Source organism: Euleptes europaea, chromosome 3 (assembly GCF_029931775.1).
Source record: "Euleptes europaea isolate rEulEur1 chromosome 3, rEulEur1.hap1, whole genome shotgun sequence".
Taxonomy (NCBI): Eukaryota; Metazoa; Chordata; class Lepidosauria; order Squamata; family Sphaerodactylidae; genus Euleptes; species Euleptes europaea.
Genome location: NC_079314.1, coordinates 30,586,525 through 30,602,241, shown reverse-complemented (window position 1 = coordinate 30,602,241; position 15,717 = coordinate 30,586,525). Strand labels below are relative to the sequence as shown.

Genomic DNA, 15,717 nt, shown 5'->3' with positions numbered 1-15,717 from the left:
ATGCAGGGCCCTGGATTCCCACCCCAAAGCACTGCAAAACTTGTTCAGCTGCCCATCTAGCTTCTGGAATTTCAGCAAATGCTTCCTGGCTATATGTTTGCCACCATAAGGGCTAGAAGCCTGGCTCTTCAAAATAATGAAATCCTGTCCTCTTAAGGCCAGGTCTTTGTAGCCAGCTGTCTCTCCCATCCAACCTACCTGGATCAAGTTGGCCGCTGGCGTCCGTCTCTTCTCGAAATGCTTCTGCCGATGTTGCTCTTGGACTTTAAGAGCAAACCCTGAGCCCAGAATCCCCTGTGAGGAAAACGGAAACGGACCAGACCAGTCAGCAACAGTGGGAAAAGAGACCAGCGCTTTGCTCCTAACCCAAAGAGACAGCGGGCTCCCACAGCCTTTGGGGTAGGGTGTGTCAAACAACAGGGGGAAAAAAAACACATTTTATCCAGTCCCAGATGTGGGTCCTGGCTCCTCAGCTTCTGCTGGAACCTGCTCGGCCCTGAGAGAGGCTCAGGTTGGCCGGAAATGGAGGCTTGCTTGGCTGCTACTTTCCTTTCTCCGCCAACTTGTGACTGAAGGAGCAACTGAAACATTTCCTGATTGTAGCTCCTGGGTCAGATCCCAGAGATCTTCCACTAACGGTGGCGTCTTCCCTGATGCAGGAGGCACCTCGCACCAGAGGAAAGCCCCACTGCTTGTGGAACAGATCTGTGAGGATCCGACCCCTTTCTTCCATGTCCCCATTATTCTGAATAACTGAACAGAGTGTGTGTGTGGAGGGAGGAGGGGTGCAAATCAGCAGAAATGCAGGCAGGGACAAAGAGATTAGCAGAACGCCATTTTGCTGCTCCATACAAGTGAATGGGTTTATGGTCCATACATGTCTATGGAGTGCGGGCTGCCATAAAAAACCCAAGAGATGGAGCATGACCTGCACGCCTACCCCAGACCCTGGTGCCCCAAGGATCTAGGACAGGAGAGGAGCAATCGTGTAATGATTTGTGGGATTTCTTCAGTTTCCCAGTACCCCCAGATCTTGGCTCCCCCACCCCACCCAAGCACTACTTACAGCAGGCAGCGCAAAGAAGGAGATACCCAGAAGTGCAAAGCAGGCTGCCAGCACCCGGCCCAGCCACGATTGGGGGGTCTTGTCTCCGTAGCCAATAGTCGTGAGCGTGATCTGTAAAAGCAGAGGAGAGAGGCTGACGGCCTTCCGTCTTTTCCTGGACGGACAGCACGAGCAGCTGCTTTAGGACACCAAAAGGCCCCTGGACTTACAGCAACTTCCGATTTGGTCAGCAGGCTGATACGACCTTAAAGGCTAACTAAATTGATTGCAGCCTGTGAGTCAGAACTCTGACCCAGATGGCCCAGGCTAGCCTGATCTCTTGAACACACATGAAGCTGCCTTATACTGAATAAGACCCTCGGTCCATCAAAGTCGGTATTGTCTACTCAGACCAGCAGTGGATCTCCAGGGTCTCAGGCAGGGGTCTTTCACATCACCTACTTGCCTAGTCCCTTTAACTGGAGATGTCGGGGATTGAACCTGGGGCGCATGCCAAGCAAATGCTCTACAAACTGAGCCACAGCCCCTCCCCAGATCTCTTCAGATCTCAGAAGCTAAGGCCCTGGTTTGTATTTGGATGGGAGACTGCCAAGGAAGTCCAGGGTCGCTATGCACAGGCAGGGAATGGCAACCCGCCTCTGAACATCTCTTGTCTTGAAAACTCCATGGGCTCACCATAAGTTAGCTGCGACCTGTCAGCACTTCCCACCAACACCAAAATACGAGTCAGAGCTCATGTTCCTCAGATGCATAGAAATGTACATCCTTCAGGCTGGGTTAAATACTCAATAAGAACGTAAGAAAGGCCATGCTGGATGAGAACAAGGTCCATCAAGTCCAGCAGTCCATTCACTCTGTGGCCAGCCAGGTGCCTCTAGGAAGCCCACAAACAAGACTACTGCAGCATTATCCTGCCTGTGTTCCACAGCATCTAATATAAAAGGCATGCTCCTCTGATCCTGCAGAGGCTAGGTAGGCATCATGACTAGTATCCATTTTTACTAGTAGCCATGAATAGCCCTCTCCTCCATGAACACGTCCACTCCCCTCTTAAAGCCTTCCAAGTTGGCAGCCATCACCACATCCTGGGGCGGGGAGTTCCACAAATTTAACTATGTGTTGTGTGAAGAAATACTTCCTTTTATCAGTTTTGAATCTCTCACCCTCCAGCTTCAGCTGATGACCCTGCTTTCTAGTATTACGAGGGATAAAAGCTTCTCCCTGTCCACTCTCTCCATACCATGCATTTAGACTTCTATCATGTCTCCCCTTATCCACCTTCTTTTCAACAGTCCAACTAGTGGTGACCCCAAGTGTCCTCATGTGCAAAGCAGAACAGCAGACACAAGAAGGGAGGGCTCTAGCTCCCAAATAACTCATGTGTTTGATTCTGCACCCTACACCTACTTCCTTCCATTGCCACTGAGTCCAATTCAGCTGCCTACTCCAGCCCTGCACCTTTCTGATCGCGGAAGCCTCTGGTGACCTTTGCCCGAATGTAGCAATACCCCAACCTGACAACCAATCCCGCCCTTCACTTGATGAGTGAATCATTCCACCTCCACAGGCTTAACGTAGGTGCCTATTTCCATTCTTGTCTCCTGCCCCGCCAGACACCAGACTTCCAAAATAAACCAGGCCAGAACCGAAGGAACAAACTTACCGTACCCCACCACAGAGAGTCTGCATAGGTGGCAAACTCCGAGTTAGAATCTTTCTCCACCAGGTAGACAAGAAAAGATGCAAAGATCAGGACCAAAAAACCGATGTACCAGGCTGTGATCAGCTCCTGCAAGCATCAGAGAGCAGAAAAGTGAACTTGAGTGTCTAAAGCCAAGAACAACAACGCATAGTTAAATTGTGGAACTCCCTGCCCCAGGATGTGGTGATGGCTGCCAACTTGGAAGGCTTTAAGAGGGCAGTGGACATTAGGGGTGTGCATATCGATAACCCCAAACCAAAAAAAAAAAAAAAAAAACCCAAAAGCCATTACGGTAAATTTCTGGTTCAGGTTTACCAAATGGCAAAGCCTTGGGAGAAAGGCAAAACTGAATTTGCCTTTTTTGGCTTTCCGTGGCTCCTGGGGGGCATTTTTGCAGGTAGAGCCCCCAAATTTGCAGCATCGCTGCAAGGAGAATCTCTTGCAGCCAAGCTGCAAATTTGGGGGCTCTACCTACAAAAATGTCCCCCTGGAGCCGCAGAAAGCCCCATAGGCTTTATTGGACCTGATTTCTTCCCCGAGAAACCCGGAAAAGGCCGAATTCCCATATTTACCAGTACGGGAATTTGGGCTTTTTGGGGGTTTTTCTCCAAAAATTGGGTTCAATAAACCTGAATCCGAAATTTACCGGATTTTTTTTTTTTTTTTTTTTTTTTGCACAGTCCTAGTGGACATGTTCATGGAGGAGAGGGCTATCCATGGCTACTGGTCAAAATGAATACTAATCATGATGCATACCTATTCTCTCCAGGATCAAAGGAGCATGCCTGTTATATTAGGTGCTGTGGAACACAGGCAGGATGGTGCTGCTGCAATCGTCTTGTTCGGGGGCTTCCTAGAGGCACCTCGTTGGCCACTGTGTGAACAGACTTGTGGACTTGATGGACCTTGGGCTGATCCAGCATGGCCTTTCTTATGTTAACAATCTGGATTGACACAGTAGTTTGCAAGCTAAAAGCTTCCTATGGCCAGCTGGCAAAAACACAATGGAGAGTTTCGTGCTACCTTTCAGACTAGCAAACGTAATGTGAACATGGCTTTTGCATCATCACGTGAGTGAATAATTTCCATTCAGCAGAACGGAAATGCCAGGGAAACCCACCCTTGCCCCCAAGTATACCTCCTGGGTTGAGCGCTGGTGCAGTGGTTAGTGTTGGACTAGGGTCCCAGGTTCTAATCCTTACTCTTACCAGGGAAGCTTGCTGGGTCCCCCTGGGCCAGTCGCATACTCTCAGCTTCCCCTACCTCACAGAGTTGTTGTGAAGATTAAAATGGAGAAGGGAAGAACACTGTAAGCCACTCTGGATCCCCATGGGGGAGAAAAGTGGGGTACAAATGAAAAAATAAATAAATACTTGATATCAAACTTCTGGCACAAATACACCTGGCTGTCTTTAAGGTGCCACAAAGCTCTTGTTTTTTTGTTTTTTTTGACACAGCAGACTATTTACAGCTACGTAAAAGATGGGAGTGTCAAAAGCCAGGACAGGTGGGGGGAGGGTTTGCTCAGCATTCAAGATTCAGAAGTCATTGGGTCAGGATATCTATCTTGCAAACCCCACTCCTGCCTGTATGGGCAAATAATTCCTGAATGAAAACAGCCTGGGTGTTTTCAAGATATTGGAAAGGAAATAATTTCCCGGATATAAATAACTGGATAGATAAGATTAAACAAACTTTTGTATTCATGAAGCTGACTTATTATAAAATGATAAAGATATGGAAGATCTAGATGCTGTCTAGATCCAAATAATCTCTAGAATGGGAAAAAAACTTTCAAAAATCTAGAATGTGGAGAGGAAGACGAGTAATGTTTTTGCTGGCTTTAATATGCTTACCTGAGTTCGTGATCTTTTATTATTATTACTTTTATCTGTAACGGTATGTAATTTTGATTGATATTTTTGTTTCTTTTTCTTTCCCCCCGTTTTATGTATGTATGTAATTTTATGTATGTAATAAAGTATTTTTTTTAAAAATAGCCTGGCTGACTCTCCGGATCATTCCCCGGGCACTTTGGTCTCGGCTATCCTGATCCTCAAACACAGTCCTCTGCTTTTCTGGCCTCCCTTGGAGCCCTCTGCAGTCCGCCTGCCTCCTTAGCCACTCACTCACCTTGCTGTGAGCATAGACCACCGAGCCCAGAAGCTTCCACGTGCCGCCGCGGCGGTCCATGCGGACCATGCGCAAGATCTGCAGGAAGCGCATGCTGCGCAGGGCCGAGGTGGCAAAGATGTTCCCTTGGGTGCCGGCAGCAATGATACCCAGCGAGGCGATAAAGACGATGAAATCTGGAACAGAGCAAGAAATAGTGACCCAGGGTCAAGCAAGTGCTCTGGATGTGCTGCTTGTCTCTGAATGTAGCGCAGGGGCCGAGGACCTTGAGGAGAGCCACAGATTCTGGGCTGAAAGCACAGACAAAGGAAATGTCCACCACATTACTTTGAGGCAGGAGCACAAATCATAGAATCATGGAGTTGGAAGGGACCACCAGGGTCATCTAGTCCAACCCCCTGCGCAATGCAGGAAATTCACAACTACCTCCCCCCCCCACCCCCAGTGACCCCTACTCCATGCTCAGAAGATGGCCAAGGTGCCCTGTCTCTCGTGATCTGCCTCAGCTATTGCTGACAGATGGCCATCTAGCCTCTGCTTACAAACCTCCAGGGAAGGAGCGCTTACCACCTCCCAAGGAAGCCTGTTCCACTGAGGAACCGCTCTAACTGTTAGAAAATTCTTCCTAATGTCTAGACGGAAACTCTTTTGATTTAATTTCAACCCATTGGTTCTGGTCTGACCTTCTGGAACAACAGAAAACAACTGGGCACCCTCCTCTATATGACAGCCCTTCAAGTGCCTGAAGATGGTTATCATATCCCCTCTCAGTCTTCTCCTCTCCAGGCTAAACATACCCAGCTCCTTCAACCTTTCCTCACAGAACATGGTCTCCAGACCCCTCACCATCTTTGTTGCCCTCCTCTGGACACTTTTTGGCATTTTCATCTGAGAATGAAAATGCTGAAAAGGGGGGAAACGACAGGGCAGATGTTTTTCCTGGCATGAAAAATCTACCTTCCCACCGTAAATTTTGTAACATCCAATCTGATTAAGAGTTCTTGCGAGCTCAAAAGCTTGCAAAATGTATTTTTTGTCATTTCGGTCTGCTCTAATAAAAGGTATTGCACAGATTTCGTTCTTGGTTCTGGATTTTCCATGGACCAATATGGCTGTGCTCTGACCTGAATGGCCTAGGCTAGCACAGTCTTATCAGATCTCAGAAGCTAAGCAGGGATAGTCCCGGTTTGCACTTGGATAGGAGACCACAAAGGGCTGCTACCCAGTTGCAGGCAATGGCAAACTACCTCTGTTTATTTCTTACCTTGAAAACTCCATGAGGGGTCACTATAAGTGGGCTGTGACTTGACAGAACTTTCCACCACCCAACAGGGCTGTGCAACTTTGTGCACTTTCACACATGCTGAACAATGCACTTTCAATGCACTTTAACAATAATTTGCAAGCGGATTTTGCCTTTTCACGTAGTAAAATTCAGCTGCAAAGTGCACTGAAAGTGGATGGAAAGCACGTTATTTGGCATGTCTGAAAGCACCCTTCGAGTCTAAGTCAAGCCACAGTAGGAACGGCTAAGTTTTGTGCAGCGGCCTGTAGAATCCGCCAGACGCTGCTGAGAACACCGGTGTGTCAATAATTTTAATGGGTAGTTTATATAGTTTATGTGAGACTGGTCAATTGACGATAATAAATATTATTATTATTATTATCGTTTATATATTATTATTATTATCGTTTATATAGTTTGCAAAGAGTCCAAACAACTTTTTTACTATTTGTATTAACCTGTGGGTAGAGCGTAACACTAAGGGTTTTAATGGAAAATTGTGCTGTGCTGGTCTATGACTGTTTTTATTAAAGATTGATTGATTGAGTCAAAGTCTGGTTGAGGAACCCAAACCCTACGAGTGAAAAATCATAATGTGGAATTTGGCCCGCACTCCATCATTCCCAAAGCCCTTCCAAAGTTTAAATCCTATCAATTTTCCCTCTTCCCAGTTAGGCACTCCACAAACACCTGCAGAAGCATTGTCCGGTGCTCACACCTGTGCACCTCATTTGTGCATGCCTGCTCACTGTTGCACCTAAGACACAACAAACAGACTGTACCGAGCAACTGAGGTTCATCAGCAGACTGCCTGGCAAAACCACTGTTGTTTCCACGCTAGTCACTGTTAAGGGTTAAGGCAGCCTCGTGCCTGTGTTCTGGCTGACAAGCAAGTTGGTGGGGCAGGGCGAACGGCACACCACCCTTTCGGGCTTTGCCAAGCACAAGACATGACCCGCTGTTAAAAATTAGTTGCTGGCCATTTCCGCTGTATTCATGACATTTCTAATCCCAATTTTCCAAGGACAGAGAAGACAGAAATCCTAGGTTGCCTTGAGACCTAAGTACAGGACCAGAATTCAGCAGTCAGCAAATTACATCTGGCCCACAAAAATATTTCACCCAGCATACTAACTGGGTGCTGCTAACTTTCGTCTGGAGCATCAGCCAACAGGCTGCAGGTCTGGCGAGTGGGTCAATGCTCCTGAGAAGCTGTCTCATGGGGCCAAGCACTCTTAAGAGCTATAGAGGGGAGGAGAGAGAGCCATATCCAGGTGTCGGCCCATTCTAAGAGCTCTTAAGCTGGATGTGGGCACTTCCTGTTTTCGGCACCAGCTGGTGCCAGAAACAGGAAAAGCCCATGTCTGACTTGGTGCCCTCAAAAGCACGTGGAGACCCAGATGTGGTCCTCAGGCCAACAAAGGTGCTCACCCAAGATGCAGCTCCTGAAACCAGGAGGGAGGAGTGGCTGTGGCTCAGTGGTAGAGCATCTGTTTGGCATTCAGAATGTCCCAGGTTCAATCCCCGGCATCTCCAGTTAAAGGGACTAGACAGGTAGATGATGTGAAAGGCCTCTGCCTGAGACCCTGGAGAGCCGTTCTGAGTAGACAATACTGACTTTGATGGACCAAGGGTATGATTCAGTATAAGGCAGCTTCAAGTGGTCATGTGTGTGTTCAAACCAGAGGATAAAGGCCTTGTTTCAGCTCAGGAACATGCTACTGGTACAGTTCTCATACTTGTGCCAAAGCAGAGGGACAGAGATAAAATGATAAAATGGCACCCAAATCCTCCCTTAACTGCCCTAGCACCAAACAAGGCCTGGAAAGAGGAATCTTTAAATTGGACAGAAGATTTAATAAATCAAGTCTCAATTTCACGTCTGGGGAAACATCTCCAAAATATAGCAGTTTCCTTTGGGGATGTGGGCCTGAGAGGACATGAATCTGCAGATTCCAAAAGATTCTGTAATAGTTTCTGGGGTTTTTTTGGTTTCATTTTATCGCTCTCAAGCTGTTTGGAGTTAATGGGCTTCACCCTGAGGTGGTTCCTGTCCCTCTAAAGAGGAATCCAAAGAGGATTTTGTCATTGTGCCCCTGGCCCTGTCTCTCCACACTGCCTCATTGCCCACCTACTTCGAGGGAAAGTGGGCCTTTCTGTCATACCTATGACACAGAAGGGTTTCCTGGCGAATCGAAAGCGGCCCTGCCATCCCCGGTAACGGCAGCAGCAGCCTGCCGACCAGACCCGCACAATGTATTCCATCCCGAAAACCACAATCATGACAAATTCCTGCAAGCAAAGAGGAAAGAGGGAGAGAGAGAAGTCAGGCATGGAATTTTGTATCCTAATCTAATTTAGAAGAAGAGTTGGTTTTTATATTCTGACTTTCTCTATCACTTAAGGGAGAATCAAACCGGCTTTACAATCACCTTCCCTTCCCCTCCCCACAACAGACACCCTGTGAGGTAGGTGGGGCTGAGAGAGTGCGACTAGCCCAAGGTCATCCAGCTGGCTTCATGCGTAGGAGGGAGGAAACAAATCCAGTTCACCAGATTAGTGTCTGCCACTCATAAATAAAAGTGGGGAATCAAACCTGGATCTCCAGATCAGACTCCACCGCTCTTAACCACTACACCAAGCTGGCTCTAGGTCCCCAGTGGGGAAAAAAGGTGAGGTACAAATGAATTAAATACATAAATAAAATAAAATTCATACAGCAGATAACCAAACGTACAGAATTCATTGCTACAAGATGTGGCAGATGGCTGCTAATAAGCACAACTGTAACAAAGGTATGAGTTAAATCCAAGGCGGAGAAGTTTATCCATGGCAGCTCAGTGGAACCTCCATGTTCAGAGGCAGGATACCCCAGAGGAAGGCTGACACTTTTGTGCCCAGCTTGCAGGCTTCCTGGAGGCAGGTGGCTGTTCACTTTTAGATACAGAGTGCTGGATCAGATAGACTTTTGGTCTGATCCAGCAAGGCAGCTCTCTCTTACGCTTTTACCAAACAGAGCCACCGAGTTACAGTTCTAATTGTGAGGAAAGAGACTCTGTTTCTTCTTCTTCCTGTCTCCACTGCAGTTCAATGACCCCGGCCACCTAGACAAGCCCCCGTGGACCCCACAAGTAGGGCTCAGAAAGGGCAGAGGTGGCACGGGGACCTGCTTTTCTAAATATAAATGTCCTCATTTCAAAACATTGATCTCTTTCCAACCAAAGGCCGGACCTCAGGTAGAAGAGAGATCTCTTTGGAACAGGAGGTGGGTTTTCACTGCTATTTCGAATTGACTTTTTTTGGGGGGGGGGGGCTCATCATGAAACCAGCATGAGAGCTTAGAGTGCCCTGAAGGGGCCCACTGTGATAGCAGGACCGGCCATTTCGGACACCGTCCGCATCTTTTCAAGCTTTGCCTTAAGTCTGGCTGTCACCCGCTGGCTGACTGTGAACCTCTCAGCCATCTTGGTTGCATGGCAGACCCATGAGCATGGACTGATCAGGGCGTCTGTGGTCGTTTACGCCTGGGAGTTTTACCTGAGGTTTGTTGCTCGCTGGACCCACACTTTCCTGTTGGGAATCTCTGCACCAGCAGTCTCCAGGCTCAAATCAAGTCCCCGTCCCTTGAAATGCTGCTTTGTAATTGGCTTACCTTGTTGTGCTTACTGTGAGAGATATTCCCCCCCACCCAAAAACGCACACCAATTACTGAATAAAAAAGCATTTTAAGAACAAAAAATGGAGCAATCAGAAAGGGGGGGGGGGAAATCCAAGCCTTGGGTTTTAAAAGCCTTTCTTCTGCTCAGAAAGAGCTCCCAGGAAGCATTTGAATCCCCACCTCTTTACACACTGCTTTGTAACTGGTGGTGAGAGAAACCAAGCTTGCGTGTCCTGCGCTTTGCCTTATGCATGGGGATTTCCCCCGGGCTGAGCTCAGGGGAGAGGGAAGAAGTCCCGGGATTTGTGAGGGCTGGCAGTAAGGTCATCTCTAATGGAGGGAAAACTCATGCATAACTCCAACGAACAACCAAGACAGACCGGGGGCAAATGTGAGTGAAAGCACCTATGCATAAACGACCTGTGTATGCAACAGACTATTGACACAACAATGTCTGCACAGTTGGGAGAAAAGCTTCAATGAGGGTGGGTGGGTGGCTATAAAAAAAACAACACAAGGGCACAGACAGAGAATTGCAGGCTGGCTTGCCAAATGTGAAGAGGGCCTATAAAGTAAGGAATCCGACAGCCCAGAGTCCAGGTGGCTGATGGACAGCGGTGGAGAAAATGGCAGAAGAGTAGGGATTAAGGAAAATAGTAAGAACAGAATAAGTACAGACGAAGAGGAAACCACAACTTAACTAAACTGAGGTCAGGGTGGTTGTCAGAACGCAGGCTGCTCCACTATCTACGGTTTGTTCGTATGTCAAACCAGGATCCAAAACAATCTTTGGAAGTTGGTTTATTAACCACAGCTAGCCTTGACTACAGTTCCACATTCTGTACGAATCCCTTAATCCTGGGATTTCTTTGGCTAAGAATGAAGGCAACAAAACTACAATTTCTCAAAGCAAACCAGGAATGAGTGATAGCCTGGGAGCCAAGACCTGGTTTCCCAAACTAACTAGAGTTAAAAGAAATCACAGCTTCTGGTTATATCTGACCTGAGCCAGTAATTTAAGAAAAGGAGATGATGGGTTGGTTCCAGCATAAAATTCCCACTGATGGAAACAGGGGGATAATTTTCAGTCAATTCCCCCTCCCAGCACACCTCCAATTCCTCTTTCTTGCTGTTTGCAGGGGTCCTCCTATTGCCCAGGAGAGCATTTTGGGAAGTATTTTCAGTTGCAGCAGAAGATAGAGTTAAAGAAATCCGGCTCGACAGAAAAAATCCCTTCTATCAGCAGAGATTGATTCTGCCCAGGATCCAATCCAAAGGTCAGAGAGAAAGCAATGGAACGTCTTACTCAGGGCCCGAAAGTGACATAATGCAGGGCTTCTGAGACTTTTTCCACTCGCCACCCCTTTTTGCCCGAGAAATTTTTACACGACCCCGGGTATATACTGTAGGTATATATATATCAGTAAATGTTTGATTTGTATACCTATTTTATATCGCCAAATTTTTCACGATCCCCACATTCAGTTACCCCATATGGGGTCACGACCCACAGTTTAAGAAGCTTTGACATAGTGAATACTCTGGAATTTATACAAACTCTACGGTAAAACGATAGACTATTTGTTAATTCTAGAAGAAGAAGAAGAAGAAGAAGAAGAAGAAGAAGAAGAAGAAGAAGAAGAAGAAGAAGAAGAAGAGGAGGAGGAGGAGGAGGAGGAGGAGGAGGAAGAGGAAGTAGAAGAAGAGGAAAAAGAAGAGGAAGAAGAAGAAGTTGGTTTTTATATGCTGACTTTCTCTACCACTTAAGGGAGACACAAACCGGCTTGCAATCACCTTCCCTTCCCCTCCCCACAACAGACACCCTGTGAGGTAGGTGGGGCTGAGAGAGAGTGACTTGCTCAAGGTCACCCAGCTGGCTTCTTGTGGAGGTGTGGGGAAACAAATCCAGTTCACCAGATTAGCCTCTGCCGCTCATGTGGAGGAGTGGGGAATCAAACCCAGTTCTCCAGATCAGGCTCCACCGCTTCACAGCTCTTAACCACTACACCACACTGGCTCTCATTCTAGACTAGAGTATGAAATGACGTCACTTCCACATCAGGCCCTGCCTTCTTTCAGGGGTTGCTTGCAGGAGTCTGGCAATCCCAGCCCAGGGATCCCTTCTTATTTCAGGACCAAACTGACAAGGAGTCACAGGGCCAAGAGGATGGGAAGACCAAGAGAGACTGCGCACGCATGCGATAAATTTCACATATCAACCTGAAATAACTACGCAGATCGCTGGCCATGTGCTGGTCCCACACCAAAACCAGGTCTTGGCGGATGAACAGACAACAGAACTGAAGCACCCCCACATTCCCAATCCATTCCCTGGCAGTTGCAGGATCACCCTGGGGTTTCATTTATTTCCATGCAACGTTTCTATTCCATTTTACCGCCTCAGGCTCAAGGCAGGATGTCCTTGGTTTTCACTTTTTCCGTTTCAGACTCTTTCAGTACCTTAGTTTGGGACTCCTGACCGGGGTGGGGGTGGAAATAATGCTGGCAGCTTGTTGGCCTCTGCCAAAGTTTGACGGGAAAGTCAACAGAAGCGCCGGCAGCCCCGTCCTGCGACTCCATCCGAATCAGCCCCCTCGGGGCCCGTCCTGCACCCTCCGAGCAGAAGTCAACGAGGGTGTATTTTTCCCGCTGCGTCAGCTTTGTTCTGCCTTGTCACCTCCCCATTATTATTTTTTTTCGCACAAACCTGTCCCTATTTTGCTTACTCGAGGGAAAGTCACACGGCCCTTCTTAATTTAGTCTCCATCTCAGTCGGAAGAAGTCCAGCATCAGCCGTTTTTGACAGTTTGGGAAAAAGTTGCTTTTCTAAAGTCCCCCCCTACAGTTTTAGCCTCCCCCCACACACACACCTTTCTCTCACTGTCATTCCGCAATTTTTAACTCAGAGTAAGATAATGACTAGGGTGGAGAAGCACCAGATGGCAGGTTAAGAAGCTATAAAACAGGCCAAAAGCCTGTTGAGAAGCTGGATCAGGCATTTGGTTTCCAACCAGGTCCTAGCCAGATGCCTCGAGTGCATTCCCGAGGACAGTAGCCCTGTTCACACGTTACAGTGAACATGCATACATCCTGCAGGTATGTGTGTATACCAGCCTGTAAGAAAAAGCCAACGCGCATGAAACTGGGGACCAACATGGGGTTTAAACCACACCTCCAGCGGTACATGCAGTGAACGTAACATGAGAATGATTCGACATACATATGCGGAAAAATCAAGTTACGCTGTAGACATGTTCACTGTAACTTGTGAACAAGGCAGTGATGGCCTGGCTCCGGCTACTTATTCCCCACATTCAGTATTCTGGGTCATGCTCTCTCTCTCTCTCTACATCTGGAGAGTCTACTTCACAGCTAGTATTTCTCTGCTTGTGTCGGTTTTCAGAGTTTACACCCTGCCTTGAGATCAAATAACCCCCTCGGGACAACATGCAAACAACAGACCTTAAAGAACCACATGGGCAAATTGCAGTGTGTGTGTGTATGTGTGTGGGTGTTGTGGGGGCAAATCTGATGGTGAAAACAGCACAGGAGAAAAAAGCATCGAGCCAACCTGAGCAACTGCGATTAAAACATTTTAAAAAGTGGTTTTAAAATCTTGGTTCCTCAGGGATGCTATTTGGATCTTTCACATCAGGGGTGGGGCCGTGGCTTAGGGGCAGAATTACCACTTTGGAGGCAGAAGATCCCAAGTTCTTTCCGCAGCACCTTCAGCAGAGCCTGTGGAGAGCTGCTGCCAGTCAGAGCAGACAATACACAGCTTGATAGATCCATAGCATGAAGCAGCATGAGGCAGCTTTATCTATTTCACATGCACGGGGAAGGACTGTGGCTCAGTGGCAGAGCAGCTGCTTGGCATGCAGAAAGTCCCAGGTTCAATCCCCGGCATCTCCAGTTTGAAAAAGGATCAAGTCGGAGGCGGTGCGGAAGAGCTCGACCCAAGACCCTGCAGAGCCGCTGCCAGTCAGAGGAGACGAGATCAACCTTGATAGGCCAATAGTCTGAGCTAGGAAGGGGCTTGGTGGTTTGCACACAGGAGGTCCCTGGTTCCACCCTTGGCACCTCTATTAAAAAAGGATCAAGGAGAAGGTGATGTAAAAGACCTCCACCTGAGATCCTGGAGAGCAGCTGCCAGTCAGAGACTGGCCTTGAGAGACTGCATATCTGTAGGAGGCAAGTTCATGAGTTCAAATCCCAAAATGTCTTAAGCTGGTCCAGAGAGCAAGTGAAAGGTTGAGCAGGCACCCTTGGGGTGCCGCTGAAGCCCTACCATGCCAGAAAAGTCCTCCTACCAGGACCTGCTACCAGATCATAGGATCATAGAATTGGAAGGGACCACCAGGGACTTCTAGTCCAACCCCCTGCACAATGCAGGAAATTCACAACTACCTCTCCCCACACCCCCAAGTGACCCCTACTCCACGCCCAGAAGATGGCCAAGATGCCCTCCCTCTCATGATCTGCCTAAGATCATAGAATCAGCATTGCTGACAGATGGCCATCTAACCTCTGCTTAAAAAACCTCCAGGGAAGGAGAGCTCACCACCTCCCGAGGAAGCCTGTTCCACTGAGGAACCGCTGTTAGAAAATTCTAACAGATATTGCCTCCCTCACTAGTGCGAGAGGGCAGGTTGAGGGAACAACTCACCTTGATGGTTCTCTAGGTGAGCAGCGGGGCAGCCATCCGCAGGAGGGTCTCCCTTCCCCATGCCCTCCACACTTGCTGAGGAGAAGGTGTGGAACTCCCAGGAGGCCAAATGGCTTCCTTTACTGTCCCCTCCATCTCTTCCCAAAACCTAGAATATGAACTTTACTCCTTCAAGGGAAGCTCTAGAGAAAAGTTTGGTCATTTGCTGGAGAGGAGAGGGAGCCGGCTGGAGGGGAGAAGGTGGGAAGACTTACAGGAAGGAAGGAAGGACAGACTCAAGGGGAGGGGCAGACAGCAGAGAGCAAGACGGATGAGAAGGGAACCAAAGAGGCCCCCCCTTACCAGGATGAAGAGACATTGGTTGGCGAATTTTTGATGTTCTGGGATGGTTGAAAACACAGACAGGACCAGACAACTGAAGACCAGCAGAAATCTGGAACAACAAAGGGAAGGGAACATTGGGTTAGCATACGCTGGCACCCTCGACGCCCACTCCAAAGCCAGACCTGCTGGAATGGATTCCTTCCTCCATGCTGTACCCCACTTACTGCTTCCGTCAAATCTAGGAGCAAAGCAATCCCATTCCAAGCCAGGTAGTCACAGGGGCTTTAAAATTTATTGTTCGGGGTGAAGATTTGTCTGTTTTGCCTGCCTTTCCCTCAGTGATCCCTTCTTCCAGCCCTAGCTTTTAATTGTCGCTTTTACATGTGCGTATCTTATTGTACTGTATATTTATCTGAACTTGGTTTTAATAGTGGTGTTTTTGTTTGGTCTTCATGGTTGTTTTTATTAGGTAAGTCTTTAATCCGTTAGCCGCCCCTGTGGCCCTGTTGAGGGCAGAGAAGAGGGGCGTAAATTTTTGCAAATAAATAAATAAATAAATAATGGAGGTTTGCGCTGGGCTGCTCAGCTTCTGAATTTCTACTATTAAATTAAATCCTGTCTCAAGGAAAGCCGACTGCAGGATCTCCTTGACTGGAAAACACTGCCAAGAGGGGCTGATTTCCTTGTGCTCCGGGCATTGAGGGTGGGGGCGGGGGGCTGAGACAGATCCTTTTCCAATTGCACTGGATCCCGGATGCTTTGGTATCTCAGGAAGGTTGTGTGGGTGGAAGCTCAAATCTGACCGAGTTTTCCAATTTAACAGAAACGAAGAAGAATATCAGAAAGACGTCTTGGTGGACTGCACTCTTGCTCAATCAGTGTG

General features: G+C 47.9%; 1 protein-coding gene across 3 annotated transcripts in view; it reads right to left on the bottom strand.

Annotated features, from left to right (window-relative positions):
• Positions 1-15,717, bottom strand: part of KCNQ4 (potassium voltage-gated channel subfamily Q member 4) — a 125,703-nt gene that overhangs the window by 29,567 nt on the left and 80,419 nt on the right. For all 3 annotated transcript variants that reach the window (XM_056846221.1, XM_056846219.1, XM_056846220.1), the window contains exons 2-7: positions 14,853-14,943; positions 8,352-8,478; positions 4,902-5,077; positions 2,730-2,855; positions 1,067-1,177; positions 199-294 (exon numbers count right to left, since the gene is read on the bottom strand). In XM_056846221.1, coding sequence (XP_056702199.1) covers positions 199-294; positions 1,067-1,177; positions 2,730-2,855; positions 4,902-5,077; positions 8,352-8,478; positions 14,853-14,943 — 727 coding nt within the window. The remainder of the gene's footprint in view (positions 1-198; positions 295-1,066; positions 1,178-2,729; positions 2,856-4,901; positions 5,078-8,351; positions 8,479-14,852; positions 14,944-15,717) is intronic.